Source organism: Knufia obscura, assembly GCF_036327395.1.
Source record: "Knufia obscura strain CCFEE 5817 isolate CBS 148926 chromosome Unknown scaffold_6, whole genome shotgun sequence".
In the NCBI taxonomy this organism is placed as follows: domain Eukaryota; kingdom Fungi; phylum Ascomycota; class Eurotiomycetes; order Chaetothyriales; family Trichomeriaceae; genus Knufia; species Knufia obscura.
Window position 1 is genome coordinate 1,588,762 of NW_027042692.1, and position 26,881 is coordinate 1,615,642.

A 26,881-nucleotide genomic window follows, 5' to 3' on the forward strand; every position below is an offset into this window, starting at 1 on the left:
GCGCTGTTGTGACAGGGCCCGTGGTCCACCATTCAGAACGCAGTACTCTGTGAGTCGCTAGTGAGAGCTGCGTATCGGCCGCTAGCGATTCGTTGATGAGAGCCTGCGAGAGTTAGTGCGCTGACAGATCCTTGGATCCGAGTTCGATTCTCGTTGTTGATCATCAACAACCAATTTTTTTTCTTTTCCTTTCTGCGACCCTCGTCGAACTCAGATACTCAGACAAGAGCAGCCACGACGACGTGCCAGTCGCCGACTATCTTCCTATGCGGCAAGGTGTCATGGGTAATCAAGGTTGACGTGGATTGTCTCATTGCAATCTGCGTGAGGCTGTAACGCGGTGAATCTGAGATCAGAAGCCATCATCCACTGGAAAAATTTTGGCTCATATTTGAAATTTGATCGACAGCTTGGTGCGAACGTTTGCAATAGAACCGTCAACGCCAACATGATGCGGTCCAAACAAGCATTGCTGAAAGCTCATGTCAACACTGCAACACATTTTTCATGTTTTCAACAACGTAATTGGCGTGATTCTCACTGCGTGCTGACGACTTGCCCTTTGTGTTTGTCTACTTCGAAGGCGAACGCAATGCTGTTGACAAGATAATGATGAGTGATGTAGAAACATTATTGTGAGAAAATGAAGTTTAGGAAGTTGGCTCGAACAATCACGTGACAGACGCCTCCCTCGATTTAGCGCGAAAAGTTGGCTCGTTCATGCCTGGAAGTTAAGGACTCAGTGTCTCTTTCTACAATAAGTCTCCATTGCATATGGCTTGTACACTCCCAATGCGTGGATATTGACCCATGCCTCAGGTGTACTCAATATGGCAGCGGCCAAATCACACCAGAATGCTTTCAATCCTACAAACGTCGCTGCTAGAGTAATCCTGAGACGATGCTCCCGAGTAGCGCTAACCCTACAGCAACCATATCTAGGACCTACCCTCAGAATCATATGCAATTCACCACGCCCTGCCGTATACTTTCTCTCCGCTAGATTGGAAGGTGCCACAAATCACACGCTGTGGCGTTGCCACCGTCCCTATGCGAACCGATCTGCCGCATGCCGACAGGACAGTCATCTTTCGGCCAGCGCTTCCACACAACGCAACGCAACGCAACGCAACACAACGTTGCGCAACATACAACGTTGCAACGCCCTTCTCAACGTGGCAAACGTTGCACAACGTTGCCAAGAACCCTAAAACGGTAAAGCCCCAGTGGAGACATGGGGGGGTAAAGAAAAGCATCTTCCTCAGGACCCCCCTGGCCTTATCGGTACAGATTTCGATTGTATCAAGCTATACCCCTTATAGACTCTTGGCATTGTTGCGCAACGTTGCAACGTTGCGTTGTGTAGAACTTCTGAACGTTGTGTTGTGTGGAAGCGCTGCTTTCGGCCCATACTAATACGCCCTGTCGACCACACGAGATTCACGCAGCCCAGAACCTTGGGCTTTTGCGTCGATCTCTTGAATTCAGAAGCCAGGTATCGCAGCGGAACGTGTCAAGAAGGCCTGCAAACGGTCGTGATATCGTATCCCTACGAGTATCGCACGCCGTGCACCTCACTTCGTGATTGTCATAGAAGTTCCTGCGATTCTACCTCTGCGAAGTCTCTCATTGACACGGATGGTTGATTACTAAGCCGATGTGCGAGCCGCGAAATCCCTGGCAACATCATTGCTTGGATGAGGCAAGCATGTTTGAACAATGTGCAGAGTCGATAGAGCGACTCGAACGAGTCGACAAACAGGTGTAGCATGCTCTGCAGCCCGACTAACCGCCACGTACCCGTTTTTCGTCTTGAGAGTGATACTGACTCCTTGACAGACGTGTTAGCGGAGCTGGCAACTTAGCCGGGGCTCGGGCGGACCACAGGGGATTCGGAAACGGACTGCTGCGCTTGGGGCCTCGCTAGACGTTGATAAGCGCTGCAACGCTATCGTATCAGAACCTAGATAGGTAGAGGAATGCAAGAGTGCCTCTGGATTCAACGCAAATCAACATCTTCGGATGCCTCAATTGCGATTGAAGTTTTCCTTGACAGGAACACTTCGAGTCGAGTTACACTCGATAGCATTCGAGGGGTGGTGCGCTCACAAGTCAAGGGCACAGTCGTGACAGGGCTTGAAGAGATCCAACTTGAAGGATGAGATTGCAAAGGCACTAAGTCAAAGGGCACAGTTGTGACAGGGTTTGAAGTGTCTTCCATAATTGTGGTGAATTTCTCTCCAGTGAGAGCTGCGTATCGGCCGCTGGCATTTTTTTGGACTTCTGTTCGAATTTCATAGAGCAAAGGTCTACGCCTAGTGTCCTTTTCATTGACTGCCTGAGGAGAGGTCAGCGAGTCGTAGCAAAGCGCATGCAGAAATCCGTGACGATCCGGCGCAAGAGCTTGAAAGTCATCATTGTTGCTGCTCGACAAAGGTCAGTTGCAATGTACCAAGATTGATGCCACTATGGGTATACATCACCAATCCAGATCAAGGTTTGTTCCACTGTGCATGATGTGCCACATAACGGCAGAATCGCGAATCATCCGAGAGCTGTGGTGCAAAGGCAGGGGCTTAGGCTTGCAAATGCATGGGTGACGGTACTGTTTCGTCGACTGTCCTCGACCATCGAAATCTTCTTGATGCGGTCTCGCTATTCTTGAGGATTTGTGAACTATGCATTGCTGCCCAATCAAGCAGAAATGCTTCGCTCGCCGTGCTCACAACCGGTCTCTGCTGTTTGAAAGCTGGGCGGGCGCCGCTCTTGTGGGTTGCTGCTCAATAGTAGGTAGTGGATCCCCAGTCCCGAGCCTTTAATTCACGCGCCGCACCAAGCTCCATACTGCCCCCATTCACGGTACCAGACCTCGACAACATAGACTCATATTTTTCAATTCACAAATATCTTCCTGAAACATGAACGGAAGCTTTAGCACCTCGGATCTAACCTAGGAGTGCAGGGGTGCTAAAGTGGCAGGATCATGACCGGATCAGCATTCGGATCAGCATACCGGAAGGCCAGAGGACGCTCTGGCTGGCAGGGGCTGTGCAGGAGCTGTGCAGGGCGCCGTCCGGAGGAGCCATTGAGTGCCTTGCCTTGAGCAAGACCTCGAGGGCTGTCCAAAATGAAGTTTTGCAATTTTTTTTTGTCAAATCGTAAGATCGCGTGTTCGGGTCCTGCTCATTGCAATCTTTTCTCTCTTTTTCTCTTTTTTGCCAGCTGTGAGAATGCGGCTGCCTGCCCATAAGGTTGTGTGGGTGTACCACATTCTGGGGGTGGAGTGTTAAGGAGAGCCGTGGCGGCAGGATGGGCCCACAACTGTGATCGACGAGCGTGCAGAGCCGCAGAAACGCTTCCCAAGGGGTCCACCTTGCCGACGTTGAACTAAAGATCTTCTCCAGACTTCTCGACAAGAGTGCTTCTTCGACCTACGGCAACTGCTTGCGGTGTGCATTTGCCAACAGCAACCCCATATTGGCTCGTCACGCCCGACAAAACAACATTAGATAGCCACGATTTGAACATGTGGTATGCACGGAAGGTGCACTGCAATGTGACTGCTGGTGATTCCAGGAGCGTTTCCCAACATGTCAGTGGCGGGCGAGACCTCGTACCTGCTCAGTGCTATCGTCAATGGGCGCAGCTGGCTAATGGGCAGTAACAGGACTAGGGCAACAATTGTCCGCGCGAATAACGGCCGTAGCTGTGATGCCTCAAGCCAGCGAAGCGTTTCGCCATACCATGTTTCACAATGATTGCTGGCTGCAAGCCCTCGAGAACGCGCTGCTTTTTTAGATGCCCATGTGCTGGTCACTGATTACTTGGTGCACTCTCAAGGATTCTGTCAATTCCAGCCGGTTCGGGACACTCTCAACGGCCACGATGTGATGTAAAGCATTGTGGTGCAGGTCCTCACCCCCATTAACTTTGCGGCGCATCTCTACGGTCATCAGACGCGAAAGGTGAGGGAACAAACGGCATTCGAGGTCTTTGCGACAATTTGGCGCTGTCTCCTGTGTTGCTGCCACCGAAAATGCTGTGCACAACTACTACCATCACGAATGACAGGAAAAATGTCGTCTACAAAAACATCCCGACACGTCAGCGTACGAAAATTCAGGGGGTGTCGGAAATTGCTCATTTTGTGTGCCGGTCGTGCATTGGTAGCGCGAACCGACATCGGACCACGTAAGGACGGCGGAAGTCTACCGAGGACCCTTTACATCGACGACATATTCATGAGTTTGGGAACGTACGATAGCATATCGCAGGCGATGCAAGATGTGATTCTACATCTGCCGCAATGGCTAAGCCATACGAAAAATGACTCTTCACCACCACCACAACCGCCAAGCAGATTAACAATCATCTTCTTCACCACTGGCAACCCAGGACTGATAGCTTACTACGGCACTTTCCTCAAACTTCTTGCGGAAGGAGCAGGCAATGATGCAGTCATCGCCGGAGCAAGCCTGGGTGGCTTCGAAGCACGAGACGCGGGCGCCTTCGATAACACCCTCAAGAGTGAACTTCTATATCCACCTGTTCTCCCCCGTCAACCACTCTACGACCTGCAAGGCCAGGTCAAGCTGACCCACGAACGCCTGATTACGCTTGTCACCAACATCAACACTAACTATCCAGCCAGAAGACCCTCCGACACCCTAACCCAAGTCGTCTTGATCGGTCACTCCGTCGGCGCCTACATCGCTCTCCAGCTCGTCCACACCCAGCACTCACTCTATGCTTCTCAAAGCTCCAACTGGGCACCTGCTTTCGAAATCACCGCCACGATGCTCCTCACGCCTACCATTCAGGATATCGCAACTTCATCATCCGGCAAGATCGCTACGCCCTTGCTCTCGAATCTTCCATTCTTCCCGGCTCTCCTTCAGCTTGGTGCAGGTACACTGACAAGCACGATGCCAATGAGCTGGCTAGGGAACCTGGTAAGTAGAATAACTAGTATGAAAGCTGGCAGTGAAGCGCTCGCTGCAACGGTGCAGTTCCTACGTACGCCGGGTGCGGTAAAGCAGGCGCTGTATATGGCTAGGTGTGAGATGGGCGAGATTGGTGCAGAGCAATGGAAGGATGAGGTTTGGGGTGCTGCTGATGCTGAAGTTGAGGATGCATTGCCCGAAGGTAGCCGAGGGATTTCACAGGGCAAGGCTGTCAAAGACCAGAGGGAAGACAACGGCAATACGCAAGTGCGTGAAAGGTCGAGCCAGACCGTAGCAGCAGGACCACAGAACGGCGCACAATGGAAACCGCCAAAGCATTACTTTCTCTTTGCGAAGCAGGATCACTGGGTTGCCAATGAAACAAGGGATGCCATCGTGCAGACTGTTGGTGGCAGAGCGAAGATTGTGGTTGATGAGCCTGAAGAAGGAAAGCAGGGTATTGTTCATGCGTGGTGCTTGGAGCAGAACGACAAGGTTGCGACAATCGTGAATGCATGGCTTGAGGAAATCCTGTGTTAAAACTGAACGATGACTTTGACCTGGCATGGAGTTGCAAGCATCATGCGAAGCGCACATCGAGGTCGGGGCTCTTCACCTCGTACAGTCGTACAGGAATTATGTCATTACGCCGACCTATGCAGCAATCCTGTGTCTCTCGACAATGCAGCGGCGTCAAACGGAGCGAGTATACCACGTCGGGCAATTAAATGTTCCCAAGCTGGCAATGCATAGCCAAGTTCGAGGGCCGACAGAAGATCCAACAGTGACACTACATATTGTCATGTGCAGCGGTGCTATGGCTCTCAAGCATGCAATTAGCCGAACAAGCCGAGCAAACCACTTCAAAGAAGCCGTACATTCCACATGTTGTAAACAGGGCTCAAGTCTGGATAGCAACGGGGACATGCGTTGCAATCAAGGCGGCGCCACCCTGTCGGCTCAGTGCACGAAAACGTGCAACACAGTCTGCAGCTAGCGAAAATGAGTCAAGCCTCCCGCTTCTGGCAACCTCACCTCCTCGATCTGGTAATGCAGGACCAAATCCAAGTGCCCACAAGATTCTTTTGAACATTCAGGTGACCGCCCTCTGTCCCATGTCTATGCTACACGACTTTTCTGACTCGCCGAAGGTTCTCGGGATGACAGTTCTGGCTATACTACCTTCCAAAATTGGAAATCAGGTACCAACTTCGACCACCGAGATGTGAGAACAGGAAGTGAGGTTTGACATCGAGGTCCACCCCTACTGCCTACCTCCTCATCTATACAACAAGACTGATCGTCTGTTCTCCCTATCTGGTCCAGTATAGAACTGACCATGGAATCTGCACGATTGCTGTGGACGACGATGCGGTCCTAGTTGTTCGACTGAGTACTTGGTGAAACGAAGGCGCTTGTTGCGAAAAGATTCCGAGACATCACCGTCCACTTCGAGATTCCGAACTTGCTCTTCCACCATCGTTACACCTAGCACAGCAACTTCACACACGCTACCGTGTCGTGCAACAGACACGTGATACCGCCTACTTCGGCACAACTTAGTTGTACTACTCAAACATACAGCTATACGCGATACGACCAAAGTCCTTCTTCTGGCAATGTCTCCTCCCCAAACTGGTAATGCATGACCAAGTTCAAGTGCCTGAAGACGAACAGAAAAAACCACAGTGGAGTGCAAAGCGGCACTGTGGCACTAGCCTTGTATCACCACGCCGACTTGTGTACAACGCAAGTATCACGATGAACATGCATCTATGCAGAAGACACGTCAGGTGCTGTTGAGAAGCTGCTTCAGGTAATCTCGACTACTCGAACAGGTAATACCAAACAAGCTCGACCACCGACACAGAGAAAGCCGTGAAACTATATTCAATGTGTCCGACGGATCGTCGTGCATGCATATCTGTCAAGAAGCGGACTTCCGATGGTTTGTCCTCCTGAACCTGGGGTTGGTAACACCTTGACAGGGTGACATCGTGACAAGAACAGATTTCACCAGCCATGTCCACACGTTTTGCTTGTACCACAGGACGTGCAATTAGCTACATGTATGCCACGAGATTCCCCTTGAGGCAACTTCATTTGCCAGATCTGGTAATATTAGACCAACTTCGACTGCCGGGGGCAGAACCTCAGTCGCGAAGGTGGATATACACGATGCATATCAATCATCCCCCTTGCAGAGTACGTGTAGCATAAAATCCCATACAATCACGTTCTGCACCCTGGAGCTTGAGCTGCTTTGCACGACCCAGTCCTTCCCACAGCCGCTCTTGACCTTCCTTGAGAGGAATGTGCTTGGCGAGAGCTCATTGTTGGAAAGTCTCTGGTTTGATTACGCTCCGTGACTCGATTGCATGCGTATTTCGGCAGACCTTAGGCCCATAGTCAGGCATAGTATGTTACCACAGAACGTGGTAATGCACTCACTATTACGACGCGTACTGCCAGTGTCCAAAATAATGTCTGTAGGCACCTGCAAGACACAAACACACATATCCCTTTAGGCAACCAGACCTTCCTGATTCGGTAACAACGACAAACTCCAACTGCCCAGCGACGTTTCCTTACATTACTACTTCGAGCAAGATGCGTGGAGACCTTGAAAATGAACACACTGATTGGACGACATGACGCGCATAACCGGAGAGCATGCAATGGCCCTGCAGGGCTCTTTTATCGTAGCACGGTGATCACCGAGCACCCGTCGCAGCATCGATATGTGATCGTACTGTGGAAAAGTTCGTAAGTCACAACCCAGCTCCACGCCAAGCAAGTCTGCTCAGAGTGAGAGCACTGGATCTGATTGGCTCCGACTAAGTGGATTGGGTTGTGACTTACGAACTTTTCCACAGTACCACCAGCCCGACGAGGCGCATTCCGTTATGAGCAAGTTGACCTTCCGGATCTGGCAATATAGGACAAATCGAAGGACCAGCAGCGGTTTTGCAAGCACATGAATTACCTGGACAGGCAAGTACAAGCTGACGACTTGGTCATGCGCTTCAACACATGAACGCCTGCCGCAACGAGCAGATTGAGCTGCCGGATCTGGTAACAGAGGATAACTCCATGGACTGACGGCGTTCTGCAAGTGTGACAGTCAGGCAGATGCAAGCTGACGATCCGGGATCAGCGATCGTTGTACTACCGTACAACATGCACATGGTCGTACTCGACTTGATGTTGGCCGCTGTGACCTGAGAATTGGATCACGTGTCGCAAATTCGAATGCAGCATATAAGCCTGGTATGTTCATCTATGTGTGTCGACAGCGTTCTCAAGGTTCTGGCGTGCCGAGGGATTGATCTCCTGCTTGCTAGTGAGTAAAATCGCAAAGCTGGAAGAACCTACACTCCTTGCTGAATGCTCAAGTTATCGAGGGAATTGTCAGCAAGAGGAGACTATAGAAACTCGGGGTATAACCTGCACTTCAAATTTTATTCAAATCGAGACCAGTGCTATGGTATCATCCAAATAAACATTGCGGGTTCGTAGCAGCTGCTAGACTCGTACACTCCTGAACCAAGACAGGTCATCGCTATGAACAGTGGACAGGGTTGCTGAAGTTGCCGCATATGACTATTGCTAGGGACGTCTCCAAGCTCAAGTGCTACAGCCTCGCACTTCCTCCTCCCTGTAGCAGCCGCAACAGGTTGTTTGCATCAACTGGCGCCGGATGTACAGGCGTTGGTTCGACTTCAGGTTTCGGTTGAGAAGATCCTTGAAAAAGCGCGAGCAGGTCCATTGGTCTATTTGGCTGGGGTCCTGCTACTTGTGGTTCTGGACTGGGCTGTAGCGGTAATGGCGATGGCTGAGGTGGCATGTGCAGCTCGGATACCGGCAGGTGTGTAGGTAGTGTTTCTTGTGGTTGCGACTGTGAAGACATAGCCCCTCGACTGCTCACAAATTGTTCCCAGTCTTCCTTCAAGCCATCTGGTCGACATGTCGGTCCTATCGCTGCCATTCTTGATCTTTGCGCAGCTTCAGCAAGCGCCACCATTAATTCGCCATTTGCTGCTCTTGAGGCAGCAGTAGATGTTCCTTCTTCGCTGAATATGTGGACAGCGTTGGCCTTTGGGGCGCCTCCTAGCTCGAATGTTTCATAAGTGATAATAACAAAGTCGCCCGAGATTTCGACATTTCCAATGTCTGACTGGCGAAGTTCTGCACTAAAGTTGTCGAGACCGCTTCTGTTCAGCACAATCGCGTGATATCTCTCTTCACCGTAGTACCCAGGCGTCAGCTGACATATGAATAATGTCCCATTCGGGCCTGTTTTCTGCCACTCTCCCGGTGTATGTGCCCAATCGTAGATAGTCACGTAGGGCGCCACTGAGAGGATTTCGGCAATCTCTGGGTTGTGTTTCTGTAGTACTGCAAGATTCATCTCTTCTTTTGTTCGACTGACTGGAGGACGAACAACTGGATAATCGGAGGTGTAGCCTTGGGCATCTGACTCGTAGTCTGAGGGTTGAATTGTCTGGAGGTTTGTGGCAGAAGGCATCCTTTCGAATTGAGGAGGTTGCTGAGTTGGGGAGTTGAGAGGAGGATATCGAGGATACTCGACGGATGCTTGTCGTGAATGCTGCCTTGGCCTGGATCGTCGCATCGACATTCTGGCTGATCCTGGCTGATCACGGTTGCGGCTGGCTCCTGCCAAACGTGATCGAGAAACGCGCCTGCTCCCGAGTCAGTGGTTCACTCAACGCGCAATTCTAGCTGACGCGCGCACGCTTCGATGGTATCAAATCTGGAGGATTCTCATAAACAGCATGCACGATTGCAACGGTAGATAAAGCCTTCTGTTCGTAAGTGCTTGAGCTGCGGAAGGTGAAACTTTTCAACGAGTTGGTCGATCTCACTTGTGCTCTTCGAATTGTGTAAAATATGGTGTGTCAGTCGGAATGAATGGTTCAAGATCATGAATAGTACATTAGAAGCTGTATAAACTGCATTGCCATGATGTCTTCAAATTACCTTCAGCAGAAGCATCGGAGAATTATTTCGACACGGTTCGTGCTCGCTCTTTGCCGTGCTTTCTCAAGTGGTTTTACTGTGCAATCAGAAGCCGCGCTTCGAAGCCAAGACCACGGAAAGAGTAACCCCAGACTAAGGGTGCTTAGCTTCAGAAAGTGCACCAAGCGGGCGATCTGGCGCGGTGAATTAGGGGTTCAGCCTTTTTTGAGTAAAGTAATTGACGACTCCTTTAGAACCAGCGTCTCTTGGGTCAACAACAAGATTGCCTGAGTCTGCTCATTTCTAGATAAGATTCGCACGCCTCAAGCGGCCTTCTGCGGAGTTTTTGCAAGCCCCCCGACTCCTGAGTCGACAAAGACACTTCAAACCACAGCCATGTCTTCTCCTCTGAATGCGGTATGCGCTCCTGCAGTCTGACATCTGTTCTACACTTCCATATCGCTGTTTGAACAATAAACTAACTCAAGATGATGACAAAGGCCAAAATCAGGAAGAAGAAGAATGTCAAGAAGGGTATCCAGTTCTCGATGATGGTGTGTGGTGCTAGTGGTACAGGAAGAACAACATTTGTCAACACACTATGCGGAAAGAGAGTACTTGGTCAGAAAGAGGCCGACGATGCTGCGAACGCACACCTGGAGGAAGGAGTCAGGATCAAGCCCGTCACTGTCGGTATGTGCATCAACCATCAAGAGCTGGGGATCATTGTCTAACAGGGTGTAGAACTTGAACTTGACGAAGAGGGAACACGAGTATCTCTTACTATCGTCGACACGCCTGGGTTCGGTGACCAGATCGACAACGAAGCGTCCTTTGGCGAAATCGTTGGCTACCTCGAGCGACAATACGACGACATCCTGGCAGAAGAATCGAGAATCAAGCGTAACCCGCGTTTCAGAGACAACAGAGTTCACGCTCTTCTCTACTTCATCACACCCACCGGCCATGGTCTGCGGGAATTGGACATTGAGCTGATGAAGAGATTATCTCCACGTGTCAATGTTATCCCGGTTATTGGCAAGGCAGATTCATTGACGCCCGCTGAGCTGGCCGAGTCAAAGAAGTTGGTCATGGAGGACATCGAGCACTACAGAATACCCGTCTACAACTTCCCATACGACATCGAAGAGGACGATGAGGACACAGTTGAGGAGAACGCCGAGCTGCGTGGGCTCATGCCTTTCGCCATCGTTGGATCTGAGGATGTGATTGACATTGGTGGACGCCGAGTCAGAGCAAGGCAGTACCCTTGGGGCATTGTGGAGGTGGATAACCCGCGACACTCGGACTTTCTCGCTATCAGAAGCGCCCTGCTACACTCTCATCTGGCTGATTTGAAGGAGATAACCCACGACTTCCTATATGAGAACTACAGAACAGAGAAGTTGAGCAAGAGCGTGGATGGCGGTGCTGGGAAGTACGTATCACCTGCCCACAATGCTGCGCCTGATGCTAACAATCTCTCCAGTGCCCAAGATTCGTCGATCAACCCCGAAGATCTCGCCAACCAGTCTGTCCGACTCAAAGAAGAACAACTTCGACGAGAAGAGGAGAAGCTCAGAGAAATTGAAGTCAAGGTGCAGAGGGAGATCAATGAGAAGAGACAAGAGCTGTTGGCCCGTGAAAGCCAGCTGCGCGAGATTGAGGCTCGCATGCAAAGAGAACAGTCTCATGCTGAGGATCTCAATGGCGATGCCCATTGAACATGATAGCATGCATAGCGTTGTGTATATTTGTTCTTCAACAAGCTTTCGACAAAAGCGGGTCCTTTGAGCTTTGCGATGGCTAGCGGGCAAGCAAGCGAGGAGTGGTTGAAAGTTGACCTACTATAAACGGTGACTGAGCCTTGACGGTGGTCACTGTGTATATCAGGCTACATATTCTAATGATATTGCACCAAAGTCCTTACTCCAGCTTCCATGGTTGCACTCACGCCATTGATATCCGCGCTCTCTGAATGCATTGTGATCAAGTAGACCGTTCTTCCTCGTCGTGCCTCACTTTCCTTGAACATCACGGCGACTTCCTTTATCGAAAGCGATGGCGTCACTACCGGCGATGCACGTACCTGTCTATGAATTCGCTCGTTCTAGTAACCATCCAGACCTCCATCACCGCTATCATCTTGCAGTGTCTGCTACATTCAAGAGCAGAGACCAATAGTTTGTACCTTTGGACAATCTTGGGCATCCGCGCTCACAAATGCAATGCTGTAAAAAATCTGCTTTTCGCATCGGACAATGACCACACAAATCTCTTCTGAAAATACATGCTGATGCTGATTATCTCACCACTAACATAGCACCATGCCTCACACGAGTCGCAGGAAGAAGAACGCCCCAACTAAGCGGCTCGAGGTCACAGGTGATGATGGCTGGACAAGAGTGACTACAACGAACCTACAGAGACGTGGCCCAAAAGCGATCGGAAGTTCAGCAGGTCTGATCCCGCTCCATGAGAAGACCACACCTGAAAAGGGAGCCACAGTCGAGAAGATCAGCAGGGAGTACGAGAAGATACAAGAACAATGGACGGCGTCAGAGTCATGCACAGCACTTGTATCTCTAGTGCAGGGCAAGGTCCTTCCAGAAAACGTGGAGATCGACAGATGTCTGATCTTTGGATCTGGCAGCTTCTGTGGCTTGCGGCAGGGCTGGATATCTCGGAAACATTCTGCTATGTGCCAGCTTGCGGTGGTAAAGAGTATACAGAAGACGATAGGTCAGTCAGTAGGGGCCGTCTGCGGACATGCTTGCTAATACTATGCAGAAGAAAAGAGCGGCAGAAGCATAACAGTGTACGCTCAAGATCCGGCCTACAACGATGTGGATGTCGAGTTTTTGAAGAGTCTCGGAGTCGACGTAGCAGAGACGCCCAGTGGCTTTGATCTGGTCACGGAGAAGAGCCTTGTGTACACACCTGGGGCAGAGTACCACGTGGAGATAGGAGTACTGAGAAGGAAGCCTGCGGTATTACTCAGCAGCAAGTTGAACTGGCTATGGAGGAACGAGAAGGGCTTAGCCTGCACCAATCGGGTCTCGGTGCAGAGGAATGAGGGAGAGATGGGTGTCGAGCAATCGACGGCTCCTGCGGACTCGCATCGGCACGAAGATGAACTGCTCCAGCGAGACTTGGAGGCAGACTGCCAGATGTTGGAGGACTTTCTACGCAACAAGCAGGAAACTAAACTACCAACGTTGGATGTCAAGGACAACCCGTTTAACGACCAACATCTATATTGGTTGAAGCCGCAAGAAGCTGGAGACGACAGACAGAATGAGGATGTCGTTAAGTAAAATCATCAGCGAAGTCGAGTTCAATGGCCAGTGCACATGCCTTTTGCGTGAACGTCTAAAGCTCCTCATCCTCACATGCTGCCTCGTATGCACACCGGACATCTTCAGCTGAAACATGCATTTGGCTGCAGCACGGATCATGTGGAAGTGATCGGATTGGCGGACTTTATGCATAATCCATACTCATTAAGAACTCCTGCTCACTTCCTCCATCCTCTACTCATTTAGTGCTCCATCTCGCTGATCATAGGGACTCGCGGATAGATGGCTGGATGCATTGACATATGTCGGTCAGGTAGGATGGACACGGTGAGGCCAATAAGTGACAACCACGAAGGTCGTCGAGGCAGGGAAGTGGCTGGCTAGACTGACATGACCTGAGCCCAAATACCCACAGCTGAAAAGTACTCTACGTCTCGCAGGTTGTTACTCATCACAGTATGAAAGAGATCTGTAGTACCAACAATCCGTCCTCGAGAGATACAAGATCGAAGCCTGGTTTGTGCTGAATTGTTCACAGATCAATTGCTGATGCCTCGGACTTCAATGATACGCGACGCGTAATGTGCACACTAACCTGTAATCGTGCTAGTTTCAGCACGAATTGCTCTGGCAACAGGAAGGAGGAAAGCGCAGCCAATCGGACAAGACATCCCCCTGCCATATGTTTTGGTGTTGTGGGTGGAGTGCACGGGCCAACCTCCCAAGGCTAAGCTTGGACTGCTGTTTATTTTGGCTTCCCCTGGGCGTTTCCATTGCTGTTCTCTCTTCTTCACACACAAGCACAAACCATCTACTACCCCAGCATTCCACGTCAATTCTCTTTTCGAAAACATCTTCAAAGATCCGTGCAGGGATAGAAAGCTCAGTCTTTCCTCTCTTCACCCCTCTTTGATCCCTCGTGGAATTTTCAAGACATTAGTCTTGAGCTCTCTTTTCTCTTAGGAGAGTCGAGAGCTTGAGGCGCTTGAAAGTTGGCAACCTGGACTTCGACGCCCGAGTACCCATCCCAGTCAGTGTCTTCCCGTCAACGTACCGGAACGACGCTACTTCCGTAGAAACTACCACAGAGACAAAGGTAGAGGGGGAAGCCAACCAGGGGGAACCCCAGCGCGTCGGACGGGAAGATACTCGATTTCGCAAAGAGGAAGAGACCGTCGACGTTCGAACCCACACTCAAGGCAAACACCGAGAGAGACGCCCAGCTCAATCACAATCACACGACGACTTCCAGGTCATCGACGAGACTCGTGTTACCGATAGCAGATATCCAAGCCAATTCCAGGAACGCCAATACACAGATCGACAAGTCTCTGATCGTCAGACAAATCGATTTGCTGAAGTAGATCTTTCTCGAGAAAGGTGAGCTGGCACATCATTCCGTGATTGAATCTTTGCTAATCCGTCTCTAGATACCAAGCACCTTCTGAGTACCGCTCGGAAAGACAAGCCAACGTCGACGTTACCACAACTCGACAACAAGGAGACTACGACTACCACCACAAGTCAGACATCGTCCGTGATCGTCCCTACGAGACACAGATCGACATCACTGAGCGAGAGTACCGCCGCAAAGTCCACCCAAACTACGATATCGAATACGAGCGTCGCCGACCAGTTCGAGACGACGTTGTGATCGAGAAAGACACAGTAAGAGAAGTCAAAGTCGACAAGGAACCAAGAGGCAAAATGGGTTACTACGACGACCACGGTGAGTACCACAGCTTCCGACGAGGCGTCGAGCGTGCCGCCGACAAAGTCTTCCACCCATTCTCTCACCACCACGATCGAGAGACCGTCGTCGTCAAGGAGAGTGGTCCGACCCGTGTCGCTGACGGTAGAGTAGAGTCAGTCAGATACGTCGAGCCAAGAGGTGGTGTCCCGGGCAACACTGTTACCATCCCATGCCACTTCATCCGAATTGGTGACCTAGTCATCCTCCAAGGTCGACCATGTCAAATCATCCGAATCTCTCAATCTGGTCAGACTGGTCAGTACCGATACCTCGGTGTTGATCTCTTCACCCGACAACTCCATGAGGAGTCTTCCTTCTGCAGCAACCCAGAGCCATCGGTTGTTGTCCAGAGCATGCTTGGTCCCGTCTTCAAGCAATACCGAATCCTTGACTTGCGAGAGGATGGTGCTATTGTCTGCATGACCGAGACTGGTGATGTCAAGCAAGGTCTTCCAGTCATCGACCAGGGTGGTCTCTACAACAAGATCGGCCGTGCATTCGACGATGGTCGTGGCAGCGTTCGAGCTCTTGTCATCAACGATGGTGGCCGAGAGCTCATTGTTGACTACAAGGTCATCCACGGTTCGAGATTGTAAATGGCAGATCATTGAGGGCGGTGCGGTTGCAAGAGATGCAAGATGGTGATACTGGAGGAGTAGTACAAAGCAAGAGTTGACGAAACCTTTTCTACACCCATGATCTTCAGAGCATTGGTGATATACTAGGGTTGACAAGGGTGCATGGTGAATTGGATTGAACATAAAAGATTGGATTGTTTTCAGGGAGCGTGGTAGGAGTTGTCTTCCTCATGAAGCGAGCAATGATGTTGGAGGCTCTCGGTCTTGGAGCGGCATGAAGTCTTTCTTTTGTTGGTCGCAGGCATGGTTGGTGGTTGGTTGAGCTCTTGCATCTGACAGGATGTTGAACGAGAGCCGTCTCCTTGCTTGCAAGTTCGAGCCTCTTGGACCATGTTGGGTGGATGGAAGGTGTCTCCTGGTTGTTGGATCATGCTGCTAGTGATCAATTGAGGTTGGATAAGGCCGAGTCGAGGTCGTGGCGTCAAGCATAATGCTGGCTGATGATGTACATTGAGCTCTTCCCATGTGGCGTACATAGTCTCCTAATGAATGATCTTGTAAAGATGAACATATCTGGCTGACGAATCAACCCTGAGGCATATAAGTCTTCTCTTGCATGCTGTCGCAGGCGAAGCAATCCGTAGCTGGTCCTCCCCTTAAAGACGTTGCGCCGGTTGGTGCTGCGATCTCCTTCTAGAATGAGGAGGATGAGGTGATCACGGAGCACGGAATCAAGCACTTTTGCTACCGCGTCGTTATTAATAATTGGAATGGCAAGCTTCCTACCAAGTAACACAATCCTTCTCACGCCCAGTACTCTCCGTAGCTCTCGCGCCAACATGGGATCACGGTCAACTGCCTATTCATGGTATAGCCTCTTGAAAATCATCCTTTCGCTCTTTGTGAAAGCCAAGCCAACCGGTCATGGCAGGTACCATGTTCAGGCGCCCTGTTCCCCCATCCTGGAATGTCTCTGTGAGGCAAGCGGCATCCCGTCAAAGCATTACAGAGTCTTTGCCATATATTTTGACAGCATTCGACCAAATGATAAAGCAACCTTCTACCCCGTTCAGAACCACGAAGATGTTGTTGCGGCGTCGTCCTGCCTGTAACAAACGTGAATGAAATCACGGTTCAGTCATCTCGTGTCAAGCTATTTGATCTCGGGTCTTCCAATATGCTACTCAAGGTGCTCACGGCCGTCTTCGCCGGCGTCCTTGCCTGGCTGGCATATTTTGTCAACGACCTCGTCTCGAAGCGGAAGAGACTCGCCGGACTTGTAAGTTCTCCTGCCCGGTCTTAGTCGTCGAACCAATAGAGCTGAATGAAGCTGCGTGTCACCCCATGATCGTAACTTCGATTCTACATGGAGCTTGAAGCAGACTATTGAGCTGATGAAGCTAACAATGCAATAGCCTCAACCTCCTATGACCAACTTATTGCTTGGCCACTTGGAGATTGCAGACGAATGTCGCAGGGTGTTTCCAAAAGGAATTCACTCTCATGCCTGGGCTGACTACATCCGAGAGAAATGGAAGCTGCCTGAAACATTCTACGTCGATTGGTAGGCCATGGCTCCTTCATATGGTGGTTTGATGGCTCGGTCTTGCTAACGACGTGATGGCAGGCGCCCATTCGGACCGTTATGGCTGTTCACGGCCGACCCAGAGCTTTCCAACGAGTTCTTCACCATCAAGCAGAGTCTACCAAAGAGTTCCTTGATGACTGGCTATCTCATTCAGTTTCTAGGCAAGAACAATATGCTATCCATCGAGGGCGCCCACCACAAATCCTTGCGGACCATGTTCAATCCCGGCTTCTCATCGAACAACATCATGACATACGCGGATGCTATCGTCGAGGCGAGCCTGAGGTTCCTTGATGTCCTCAAGGAGAAGGCGAAGACTAAAGAGCTTTTCGAGCTAGAAGAGTACGCAACTCGCTTGACGATTGACATCATCGGCCTGGCAGTCTTCGATACAAATCTGCAAGCCCAGACAAAAATACACCCTATCATTCGACACTTCCGCGAGAGAGTGCTAATGATGCCGGGAGCTGACACTCCGTTCTTCTTCCAGGATGTACAGCCTACTCGAGGCTTGAGGCTCTGGTGGAACAATAGGAAGTTGAACGCTGCCGTCAACGATGAGCTCAATCAGAAGATTCAGCGGCGAGCAAAGGACCTTGAGGATGACGCTAGGGGCATCATTAAACCTAAGAAAAAGTCCATCATTGATCTTGCGCTGAACACGTACGAGAAGGAGATGTCCATGGGAGAGAACGTCAAAAGCGGCGACGCGATCAACCGCATCACCGATTCCAGCGCGGTACCACCTCAACTTCGACAAGATCTGATCGATTCTATCAAAACAATTTTCTTCGCGGGCCACGACACAACAAGTTCGACCCTCGCCTGGTGCTACTACCTCCTCCATCGCCACCCAGAAGCACAAGCCAAGCTCACCGCCGAACTCGACGACAGTTTCCCACCAGGCACCTCCGCCGCTGCCAGAATCAAAGAAGACCCCTACATAATCAACAAGCTCGAATACACCACAGCATGCATCCGAGAGACCCTGCGCATCTTCCCCTCAGCCAGCACCATCCGACAGGTATACCCGTCCGCAGCGCACAACAAGGTCACAGATCCACGAACAGGAGTTGAACTCGATCTAGAGGACGCCCACATCTGGCCCGCCGTCCACCTAATCAACCGGAACAAACGTATCTTCCCTCAACCACTGAAATTCGTCCCCGAGCGGTTCATACAGCATCTAACCCCGTTCCCAGACGCAGACCTCTTCAAGCCGGCGGGCAAGAACGCGTTTCAACCGTTCGGCGCCGGACCACGGAGTTGTATAGGGCAGGAACTGGCTATGATTGAGAGTAGGATTGTGCTTGCGTTGACGGCGAGGGAGGTTGATTTTGTGCTGGAGTTTCCTGGGGAGGAGGCTGATCCGCAGCCGGAGATCCCGGAGAATACGGTGGTGGAGTTGGGTGAGAAAACGGGAGAGGGCACGCCGAATGTGGTGGAGGGTCACAGGGTTTGGCAGACGTTGAAGGGGAGTGCGAAGCCTGCGGGGGGTTGTCCGGGGAGGGTGTATTTGAGGACAAGCGCGTAATCGTCAGACCGAGCGCCAGGCATCAAAAACTGACTGTTTCTCAGAGGAGTAGTTGTGGATGAGATGCGGTAGTGCATACCAGGGCAAGAGATCGAATTCTTTGGTTAGCTGGCTTGGGTGAGCGAATATATCATCTCCACATACAAGCGACGTGCTCTTAGCGAGGTTCTCGCTAGACTGCCGCTTTCTACACCAGTCATTGGAGAAATGTAGATGCATACACGAGGTGTTCTTGGCCATCTTATCCAAATGCAATGCCAAGGTCTCAGCAGCGCACCGATCCAAGCACTCAGGAAGGTACTGGTACAGTGACTTTGACGTGCACATTTCTCTGGGGAGGTGGAGGTGGAGGAGGCGGTGGTCTGGAAGCATGTGAGCAGCAAGCTTGCTTTACTGCTGTCGCTGCTGCTGGAGAAGAAGCAAGAGGTTAGTTGCGGCCTAATGCCCTGCTTGTCGGTCTTCCCGCGCTCATCAGGATCGATATCGCGAAGTGGAGACGTTGGCCCTACCGTGATTACACTATCTGGTAGCCGTCACCGACTCCTGCTGGGTAGGCGAACTCATAGAGGACGTGGACGGCATATTAGAATATGGTTCTAGCACACCATGTTCATGGTACACTGCCGCAAGTGTGTAAAGTCTCAAGAGATATTATCTCCAACTGCTCCTGCAGCACATGTGCATGTTTGTATCTGTATTGAGACTCTCGAGACGCATCGATCTCGTAGATGTAGCGACAAGATCCCAAGCAGTATCTCGCAGGACAGAATGCTGAAACACGTGCGACGCGTTCAAAGCTCACTGTAGGAATAGTCTCCAATTTTTTAGACTTTCTACTGTGCCTGAAAATAGATCCCATGCCGAGATGATCTCGTTCCAGGCGTCTGAGCTAGCTTAATTGGGTAAGATGTTTTGAAGCCCATGCTCGAACGAGTCTCAACCTCGTTTTTGATGCAAGGGTACAGCAACTGGAATTGATTGCGATATCAAGGTGCTCTTTGAGATTACAGATCATGCCGACTCTTGACCTTGTATCATAGACACTCACAGACCTATCGAATCTCCTTGCTCTGCTACCGCCGCCGAACCGCAGACCTTCAAACGAGCCTACCACCCGCGAATTGTGTGCCTCACCCAAGACCAGGCAGATCTTGAACACAGCCGCACCCAGTGACCTTCTATTGCAGTCACCTACGCCAGTCGTGTCACGAACTATATCCTTAAGCGAGAAGCGAGGCCGTCAGCACCTGCGCAAGAAAGAGCTTAAGCAGAGATCATACAACAGCGCCTGCTGTCCCTCTTGTCTCCATCTCTACATCCTGAGATTGTCTCTCGATACAAGTACATATCAACTAGCGCGACAGCATTCTCTTCGTCCGCGCAGCCAGACGATTCCAATATCTACACTACCAATCCCCCAACCAACATCCATCCAAGGCTTGACAGCCACAGCGCACACCGGCTGAACACCCAGTCTGTGAGCAACCATGAGGATCGAACTTGATAAGCAGGGCCGTCTGAAACAATGGATATACATCGCCAGCTCGGGCGTGCTGTTCATAACGTGGGTTTTGTCCTTGGCGGCGCTGACGCAGAAGGGTGGTGTTGATGGACGGTTGGGGTGGGTGTTTGGATTGGTGAGTGCATCCCTCTCCTCTTAGTGTTTGGAGTTAGGAGAAGAGACCAGAGATATACAGAAAGAATATTTCGTGCAAACAAACACCATGCACATCTGAGCTAGCGTGGCGCACTCCTCCCCCTCCAACGCCCCTAACACACCAGCACTAATAGCAAAGCAACAACGCTAACATCCATCTTCTCTAGTGCTTCCTCACAATTCCCCTCCTAATCTACCAATCCCTAACCCCAACCTGGTCCCGCACAGCCCGCTTCTCCCACCCAACCGCCCACAGCACCCTCGACATCCTCCTCGTGCTCCTCTGGTCATCCGCCTGGATAAGTCTGGCATCGTACGTCCTCTCTGGGAAGGGCAAGGGTGATATCCCTGATGCCACCGGTTGCGGAAACTTCGCGCATGGAAGCGCAAGCAAATGTCAGATCAGCGAGGCGGATATCGTGTTCTGTGTGGTGTTGAGTTTGTGTTTTGTGGGGAGTAGTTGGTTCAGTTTTGGGGGGTTGATGGAGTATAGGCGGAGGGGGGTTAGTCCGGCCACAGCTTATGCGGGTACTGGCAAGCAGGAAGGTGGGACGGGGTACAAAGAGACTGAGGACGATGAGGCGTTTGATTCGAGGCTGGATGTTGAGAGTCATGGGAGGGAGAGTGGATATGGGCATAGTTTGGAGGATGCGAGGGTGCAGGGTGGGGCGCCGACGATGAATGGTGGGTATGGTGGGTTGGGAGTGCTGCAGCCTTATGGGGGGTATGAGAGTGTGCCTAACCCTGGTGGGGAGGGTGAGACGGAGTATAGTGGTGGGAGACCGACGAGTTTTGGGGGCCCGCTTGGAGGGAGTAGGTTGTGAGAGGAGCTGTTCATAGGTATTAGGCTGAAGTAGGGCGTTGCTGCTTGATAACGGTCTGTGAGTGAGCTTCCATCCTACGTCTTCAGAGTGCGCGTCCTTTTCCGTATGATGTCCAATCCTCATCAGCAAGCATGGAGGATTGATTCATTGACGAGCACCTCGATCACTTGCTTACTGGGAGCCTAGGAACATTGCACCTCCCGCATGCCTCTGCTAGTCGTACTTGTACCTTCCCACACATTGGCTTGTGTATGGCACCGTGTCCGAGAGACGGCATGGTGTTCGTAGCACTATGCACCTAGCTGGCACGCCGACATTGTGCTTGAAGCATCGGGGTGGCTCGTACATCAATAAATTTGGATAACATCTCCAATTCAACACTGCACTGCTCGTCCAGATCCTCCATCGCGATATATCACAATCGTGCATATTGCTTGTTCTAACCTACAACCATACTGTCTCTGAGATCACCTACATACAATCGATCAGCACGCAGGTACTTATACAATGGTCATGGTCATCTGATCATATTGCCATAAGCCCTGGGACCGTGTCCTCGCAAGGAGGCAAGAGCGGCAATGTCCGGGCATCAACGAGTCCTGGACAGATCCGGGTTCGGAGATATTCCGGGCACAAGAAGTACCTATCAACAAAGGGCCATCTTCCTCTCATCATGCCACATTGTATACACTACTGGTCGTTGTACTTTTCAGCAAGCTGACTGCTCCATCCGGTGCTTCAGTCGAGGCCATAGCTCACTCTCTTAAGTCCGGGCTCGTGTCTTAAGTCCGGGCTCGTGCCGAGGATGTGACCGCCTCCAAAGGTATTCCGCTACTGAAAGCGCACCACAGCGCAAAGAAGGAATGAGCGCGTGACCCGAATGATGCTCAACCGTTGAGGAGATCTGCGAGCGTGGGAGCATGTATTCTTTTCTGCGAGATTCTTCGATGGATTCAAGAATGAGCAGAAGCGGAACGGGGAAAAGCGGGATGGTATATGTAGGGAGCTGTATGTGTTTACTATAGTCTGCCAGCAAGCGAGATTTTGATGGGTACTAGAATATTGAGGTGATGGTAATCTGCCATTTTATTAATTGTGTAGAAACATTGCCATTACAAGATGCTATCCGCATCGGAAATCAGATATGGGTCTGGCCTAAGTAGCCAGAACATCAACCCGTGGTCGGTGTTAGCACAAGACCTACCTTCTTACCTACCTTCTCGCGAGAGTGGCAAGGCCGAAGCTTTAAGCTAGCCCTAGCTCGATAGTATATGCAGCAAGTCGTTGCTGTACCGGGGAGGCAGCGGCTGCAGCATTGAGCCGTCTCTCATATTCGTTGAGGAACGCCCGATCCATGTCAGGAATGTCGACGAGGAAGTTGGAAAGCTCACGGCCGTTGATCAAGTTGCCGTCAATGCTCGACTGGGCAATCGAAGCAACAAGTTTAGCCTTGATCGCGTTGCTAGCTGAGGTGCGTGGTTTCGTGGCAGCAATTAGCTTGATGTCAGTGAGTGGCGCTCGGTACTGGTGGTTGCCTCCTCGGTAGAAGGTTCGTGTGAGACGTTCGGTCATTTGGTCCGCCACGTGCTTAAAGCCGATGCTGACGGCGGTCTCGAGTATGGAGAAGTATGCGTAGAATGAGTTCGTCTTGATGCCTCGGACGTTACCAAAGGAGCCTTTACTGACTTGGAATTTGAGGTATGACAGGATTTCCTGGAGCGCTGCAGCTGTGATGGCAGGAATGACTAGATCGGTGATCTTGGTGGTGTCCCTTCCGTTTGTCTCCGCTGCCGTCAACTGGTCATCGATCTCGTAGGCTGCAGCTCGAAGAGCTTCGAAACTTGCACCTTCACTCACGGGGACCAAGGTGCCGTCGGACAGCTTAGCTGTGACTCGGACGAGTCGACCTTTCATCAAGGCCTTCCGCTTCTTGTATGTCATCACCTCATATCGACCACGTCGGACGGTGTTAGCAGATATGATCGGCTGAAGCTCAAAGGTCGTCTGAGATGGGTTTGGGGCCGCCATTGGTCTTTTGTGGAGAATTGTCGGGTAGTCTCTTGGTAATATGGTCAAGATTCTGATTGGTTCTACCTGAAGATGGTAGAAGATGTGATTGTGAATTGATACCAGGACGAAAACATCTGCTGACAGTCGAGAATACATATACTGGGATGCCGCACAATAGCGACAACGCATCAAAACAACGATATCAATGCAACCCTCGGCTCAGACAACCCTCCCTTGTCTGGCAAGAACGGATAAAGGTAAGAGGTAGACTGACCATTATGAGGGAGCCTGGGAGCTGGTAACAGCTTTGTTGTCTGGCAAGGCGGACAATGGCTTGACAATAGCTGAATGACTTGCTTGGAGCGAGTCCGTGGACACCAGATGCGTCGTCTTGTAGTAAGGAATGTGTAGGGTTGTAGGACCTTCTAGTCAAAGTCCACGATGGGATGACAAAAAGGGGAAACTCGCCCAGTGCTCGAGGAGCTCATCTAGAGCGAACGACATAAAACTGCTTCATCATAGCCATAATTGTGCTTCTGGCCAGTATCAGCCACTACTCCCGACGCGGGACCTTGAAATGCGCTGGATGAGTGTGTATGTAACACAGGCCTACTATGCACAAGGTATCAAAATGGCTAGAGACACATTCTTCAGTGAGGCAGATTGAGGTTCTCCCGAGCCAGGCATTCTTATCGTTGCGAAGATTTGCAATTCGTCGATGCTGAGTGTGGTAGGGCAAGTTCCTAACAAGAAGGGCATGCTGTGAGCTGTTGCCATTCAAGATTGAGGAAAGAACGACAGAATCGAAGCCATGGTCCAGTACGTCGAAGCATAGAACCAGCCACTTCTTCCTCGTAGAAACACGTGATGAATGCATTGCCAACCGGTCATATCTCCGTACTCCTAACAGCAACTCCAAGTCATGGACATGGGATATGCAGAGCCTCACCAGTCTGTGAGACCCTGCTTACTCCAAGCGCTGAGGTGAACCCTCTCCCGCTCACGGACAGTGCTCCGATCAATGACTCGCCAAAAGGACGCTTGACTCAGTTAAGTACGGAGCGCCGAGGCGCCAGAAGATGCTTAGCCGAATTGACTAGCCCAAGCGTGCTCCAAGATCAGCCACGCGATAGTCTTGGAGGCTCTTGGAAAGCTTCGGCCTCTTTCGCGTCGACTCTTCCTCCTTTGAGCTCAATCATCTCTTTCTTCTTTCAGGCAGTCGCTTTATGATATTGATGCCTGGGCGAATTGTCGCGTATACTGACGTGCAGTTAGCAGTCGATAGCCCTGACGGTCTGGAGTATCGCAACTGATAACATCAACGTCCCCGTTGGCCAACACAAATGCGCAAATTGAAACCAGCAACTTAGTTCACTCCCTTCGCTCCTCTTTCGACCGTCACCCGAGGAATGGCGTCCTTCGCTTGCAGCCTTCCATTGCATCCCGCCAATAATCTTTGCAGCTACAGCGTAGCTCTTCGTCTTTGAGGCTGGCCATTGCCGGATATCCATTAAGCCCATACCAATGAGGGCAAAGAGCAGGCTACGGCGTCTCCCCCAGTGGTTCTCGCCTCCGCTGATCATGTCCGGGGCCGTCTCCAAAGCTTGACCCCAGATTGCAACGCGGATCTCGTGCTTCGTACCATGTGGCCATGGTAGATTTGGGGACGAGGCTATACATATGGTGGAGATTCACCTGCTTTTGAACTTTCTGCTATCTTCTCAGTTGAACCATCGTCGCAATAGGTTTTGATCGCTCCGCGTGAGCACCATCCAAGATGCCTACGTCAAAGAGAGTCTTCAATTGGTGAGTGACTCCTTGCGACAGACCCACGTCGCTGACTGTTGTCTCCAGGTACATTTCCATGGTCGCAGCAGCATGCATGGTGCTGTACGGCTATGATGCATCGGTATACAACTCAGTTCAAGGCTCCAAGAATTGGGTCGCATACTTCAATGACCCTTCCGACAACATGATCGGATTGATCAATAGTTCGTATACGATTGGGGCCATCATTGGTGGCTGGTTCTTCGGAGGGCCAATTGCAGACTTTTTCGGTCGTAAGGTCGGCATGGGTATCGGCTGTTTCCTAGTCATTGTTTCCACCTTTGTCCAATGCTTCAGTCCTCGAGGCAACATCGGATGCTTCTTGGCCGGAAGGACCATTATCGGATTTGGACAGGGTATTGCTCTGGGTATGTTTGTTGGCTCTATGCTAAGCTGAATATGCTGACACGCTGCAGTCGCCGGACCAATCTACATCGGAGAATGCGCACCATCTCACATCCGAGGCAAGATCATGGCCTTCTGGCAGCTTTTCTACAGCGTCGGTAGCTTCATCTGCTTCTGGGTAGCCTACGCTTGCTCGAAGCACACGGCCAGCCTCGGCGAGTGGGACTGGAAGATGACAGTCATCTTCCAGCTGCTCGTGCCCGTACTTGTCCTCTGCCTCCTTTTCACGATGCCTGGGACTCCACGGTGGTACCTCAAGAAGAACGGCAACATCGAAGCAGCCCGCAATGCTCTTCGACGCATTCGAGATACCGAAGAAGAAGTCGAAGCAGAACTCCTGGAGATCCGCGAGGCCCTCGAGTTCGAGAAAGAGGCCATCTCAAGCAATTACTCCGCTTTGTGGAAAGACCGGTCTGTCCGGAAGCGACTGTTGATTGCTTTTGTCCTAAATGCTGGGCAACAAATCACTGGCCAAGGATCACTCAATTCATATTCAACCAAGATTTACCAGAAGGTGTTCAAGAGCGCTTCGACAATCATGTTGATCAATGCCCTGAACGCAACCTTTGGCATCCTCTTTACACTGAATGCAGTCTGGACGGTGGACCGCTTCGGGAGGAAGTTTCTCCTGGTCGTCGGTGGCGTCGGCATGGCTCTCTCGATGCTCATCGTTGCGACGGTGGAGACGCAGACGCCGACACTGGCTGGTGGTGCCAAATCTGAGCCAGTAGCGATCGCCATTGTCTTTTTGTTGTTCTTGTTCATCCTCTTCTGTGAGTCCAAGTCCCCGTGTGCCTTTGTTCAAAGAGACTGACACAATGCCAGACAAACCTTCCTGGGGAGCCACGATCTGGATCTGGACGTCCGAAGTCTTCTCCATGAACGTACGAGCCCAGGCAGTGGGTATGTGCGCTCAGATGCAGAATGTAAGTCCATCGAGGAGCCAATCATCACGTGCCCTCACTAACTTCGATTTTCCAGGTTGCCAATGCCATCGTGAACCAGTTCTTCCCACTCTTCCTCACTAGCTGTGGGTTCTATGCATTCTATATGTTCGCCGGTATCAACGTCCTTTTGGCGGTCTTCACTTTCTTCTGCGTACCTGAGACCAAGAAAATGAAGCTTGAGGAGATGGACACGCTTTTTGGTGGTGCCAATCATGTCGAAAAAGGAGCAAATCTTATGGGATACCCAAGTCGAGAGACTAGCATTGCTGGGCAGGGAGGACGTCGAGTTGATGAGATAGCTGAAGTCAGAGAAAGTGGGCAGCCGGACAACAAAAATGCTGTACACCAAGTCGAAACTGTCAATTCGACTAGATAGGGCTGGTAGATACGGCAGTGTGTAGTGTGGAGGTGGACGGCAAAGGAGGTTTGATGGCGACCAGATGAACATCAGTGAAATTGAAGGCAAGTCATGGCGGTCGCACCTGCCTTTGCAGTGAATCAGAATTCGAAAATGATGATGCACGTTTACTTCACCA

At 51.1% G+C, this 26,881-nt stretch overlaps 8 protein-coding genes across 8 annotated transcripts; 6 read left to right on the top strand and 2 right to left on the bottom strand.

The window, feature by feature from the left end:
• Positions 1-4,076: 4,076 nt before the first annotated feature.
• On the top strand, positions 4,077-5,483 carry PMZ80_006082 (uncharacterized protein; the record flags this gene model as incomplete). Its single annotated transcript, XM_064874496.1, has 1 exon — positions 4,077-5,483. One exon carries the CDS (start codon positions 4,077-4,079, stop codon positions 5,481-5,483), a length of 1,407 nt encoding a protein of 468 aa, XP_064730218.1.
• Positions 5,484-8,577: 3,094 nt separating this feature from the next.
• PMZ80_006083 (uncharacterized protein) lies at positions 8,578-9,471 on the bottom strand (the record flags this gene model as incomplete). The annotated part of the gene is made up of 1 exon (XM_064874497.1): positions 8,578-9,471. The coding sequence occupies one exon, from the start codon at positions 9,469-9,471 to the stop codon at positions 8,578-8,580; it is 894 nt and encodes a 297-aa protein (XP_064730219.1).
• Positions 9,472-10,411: 940 nt separating this feature from the next.
• CDC11 (Cell division control protein 11) lies at positions 10,412-11,647 on the top strand (the record flags this gene model as incomplete). The annotated part of the gene is made up of 2 exons (XM_064874498.1): positions 10,412-10,616; positions 10,668-11,647. 2 exons carry the CDS (start codon positions 10,412-10,414, stop codon positions 11,645-11,647), a joined length of 1,185 nt encoding a protein of 394 aa, XP_064730220.1.
• A 603-nt stretch (positions 11,648-12,250) lies between these two features.
• On the top strand, positions 12,251-15,571 carry PMZ80_006085 (uncharacterized protein; the record flags this gene model as incomplete). Its single annotated transcript, XM_064874499.1, has 4 exons — positions 12,251-12,665; positions 12,714-13,236; positions 14,186-14,602; positions 14,653-15,571. 4 exons carry the CDS (start codon positions 12,251-12,253, stop codon positions 15,569-15,571), a joined length of 2,274 nt encoding a protein of 757 aa, XP_064730221.1.
• A 1,159-nt stretch (positions 15,572-16,730) lies between these two features.
• PMZ80_006086 (uncharacterized protein) lies at positions 16,731-18,675 on the top strand (the record flags this gene model as incomplete). The annotated part of the gene is made up of 3 exons (XM_064874500.1): positions 16,731-16,832; positions 16,969-17,117; positions 17,181-18,675. The coding sequence occupies 3 exons, from the start codon at positions 16,731-16,733 to the stop codon at positions 18,673-18,675; spliced, it is 1,746 nt and encodes a 581-aa protein (XP_064730222.1).
• A 1,487-nt stretch (positions 18,676-20,162) lies between these two features.
• PMZ80_006087 (uncharacterized protein) lies at positions 20,163-21,156 on the top strand (the record flags this gene model as incomplete). The annotated part of the gene is made up of 2 exons (XM_064874501.1): positions 20,163-20,312; positions 20,500-21,156. The coding sequence occupies 2 exons, from the start codon at positions 20,163-20,165 to the stop codon at positions 21,154-21,156; spliced, it is 807 nt and encodes a 268-aa protein (XP_064730223.1).
• A 1,245-nt stretch (positions 21,157-22,401) lies between these two features.
• PMZ80_006088 (uncharacterized protein) lies at positions 22,402-23,184 on the bottom strand (the record flags this gene model as incomplete). Its single annotated transcript, XM_064874502.1, has 1 exon — positions 22,402-23,184. The coding sequence occupies one exon, from the start codon at positions 23,182-23,184 to the stop codon at positions 22,402-22,404; it is 783 nt and encodes a 260-aa protein (XP_064730224.1).
• A 1,864-nt stretch (positions 23,185-25,048) lies between these two features.
• PMZ80_006089 (uncharacterized protein) lies at positions 25,049-26,721 on the top strand (the record flags this gene model as incomplete). The annotated part of the gene is made up of 4 exons (XM_064874503.1): positions 25,049-25,361; positions 25,410-26,171; positions 26,224-26,324; positions 26,380-26,721. The coding sequence occupies 4 exons, from the start codon at positions 25,049-25,051 to the stop codon at positions 26,719-26,721; spliced, it is 1,518 nt and encodes a 505-aa protein (XP_064730225.1).
• Positions 26,722-26,881: the final 160 nt, after the last annotated feature.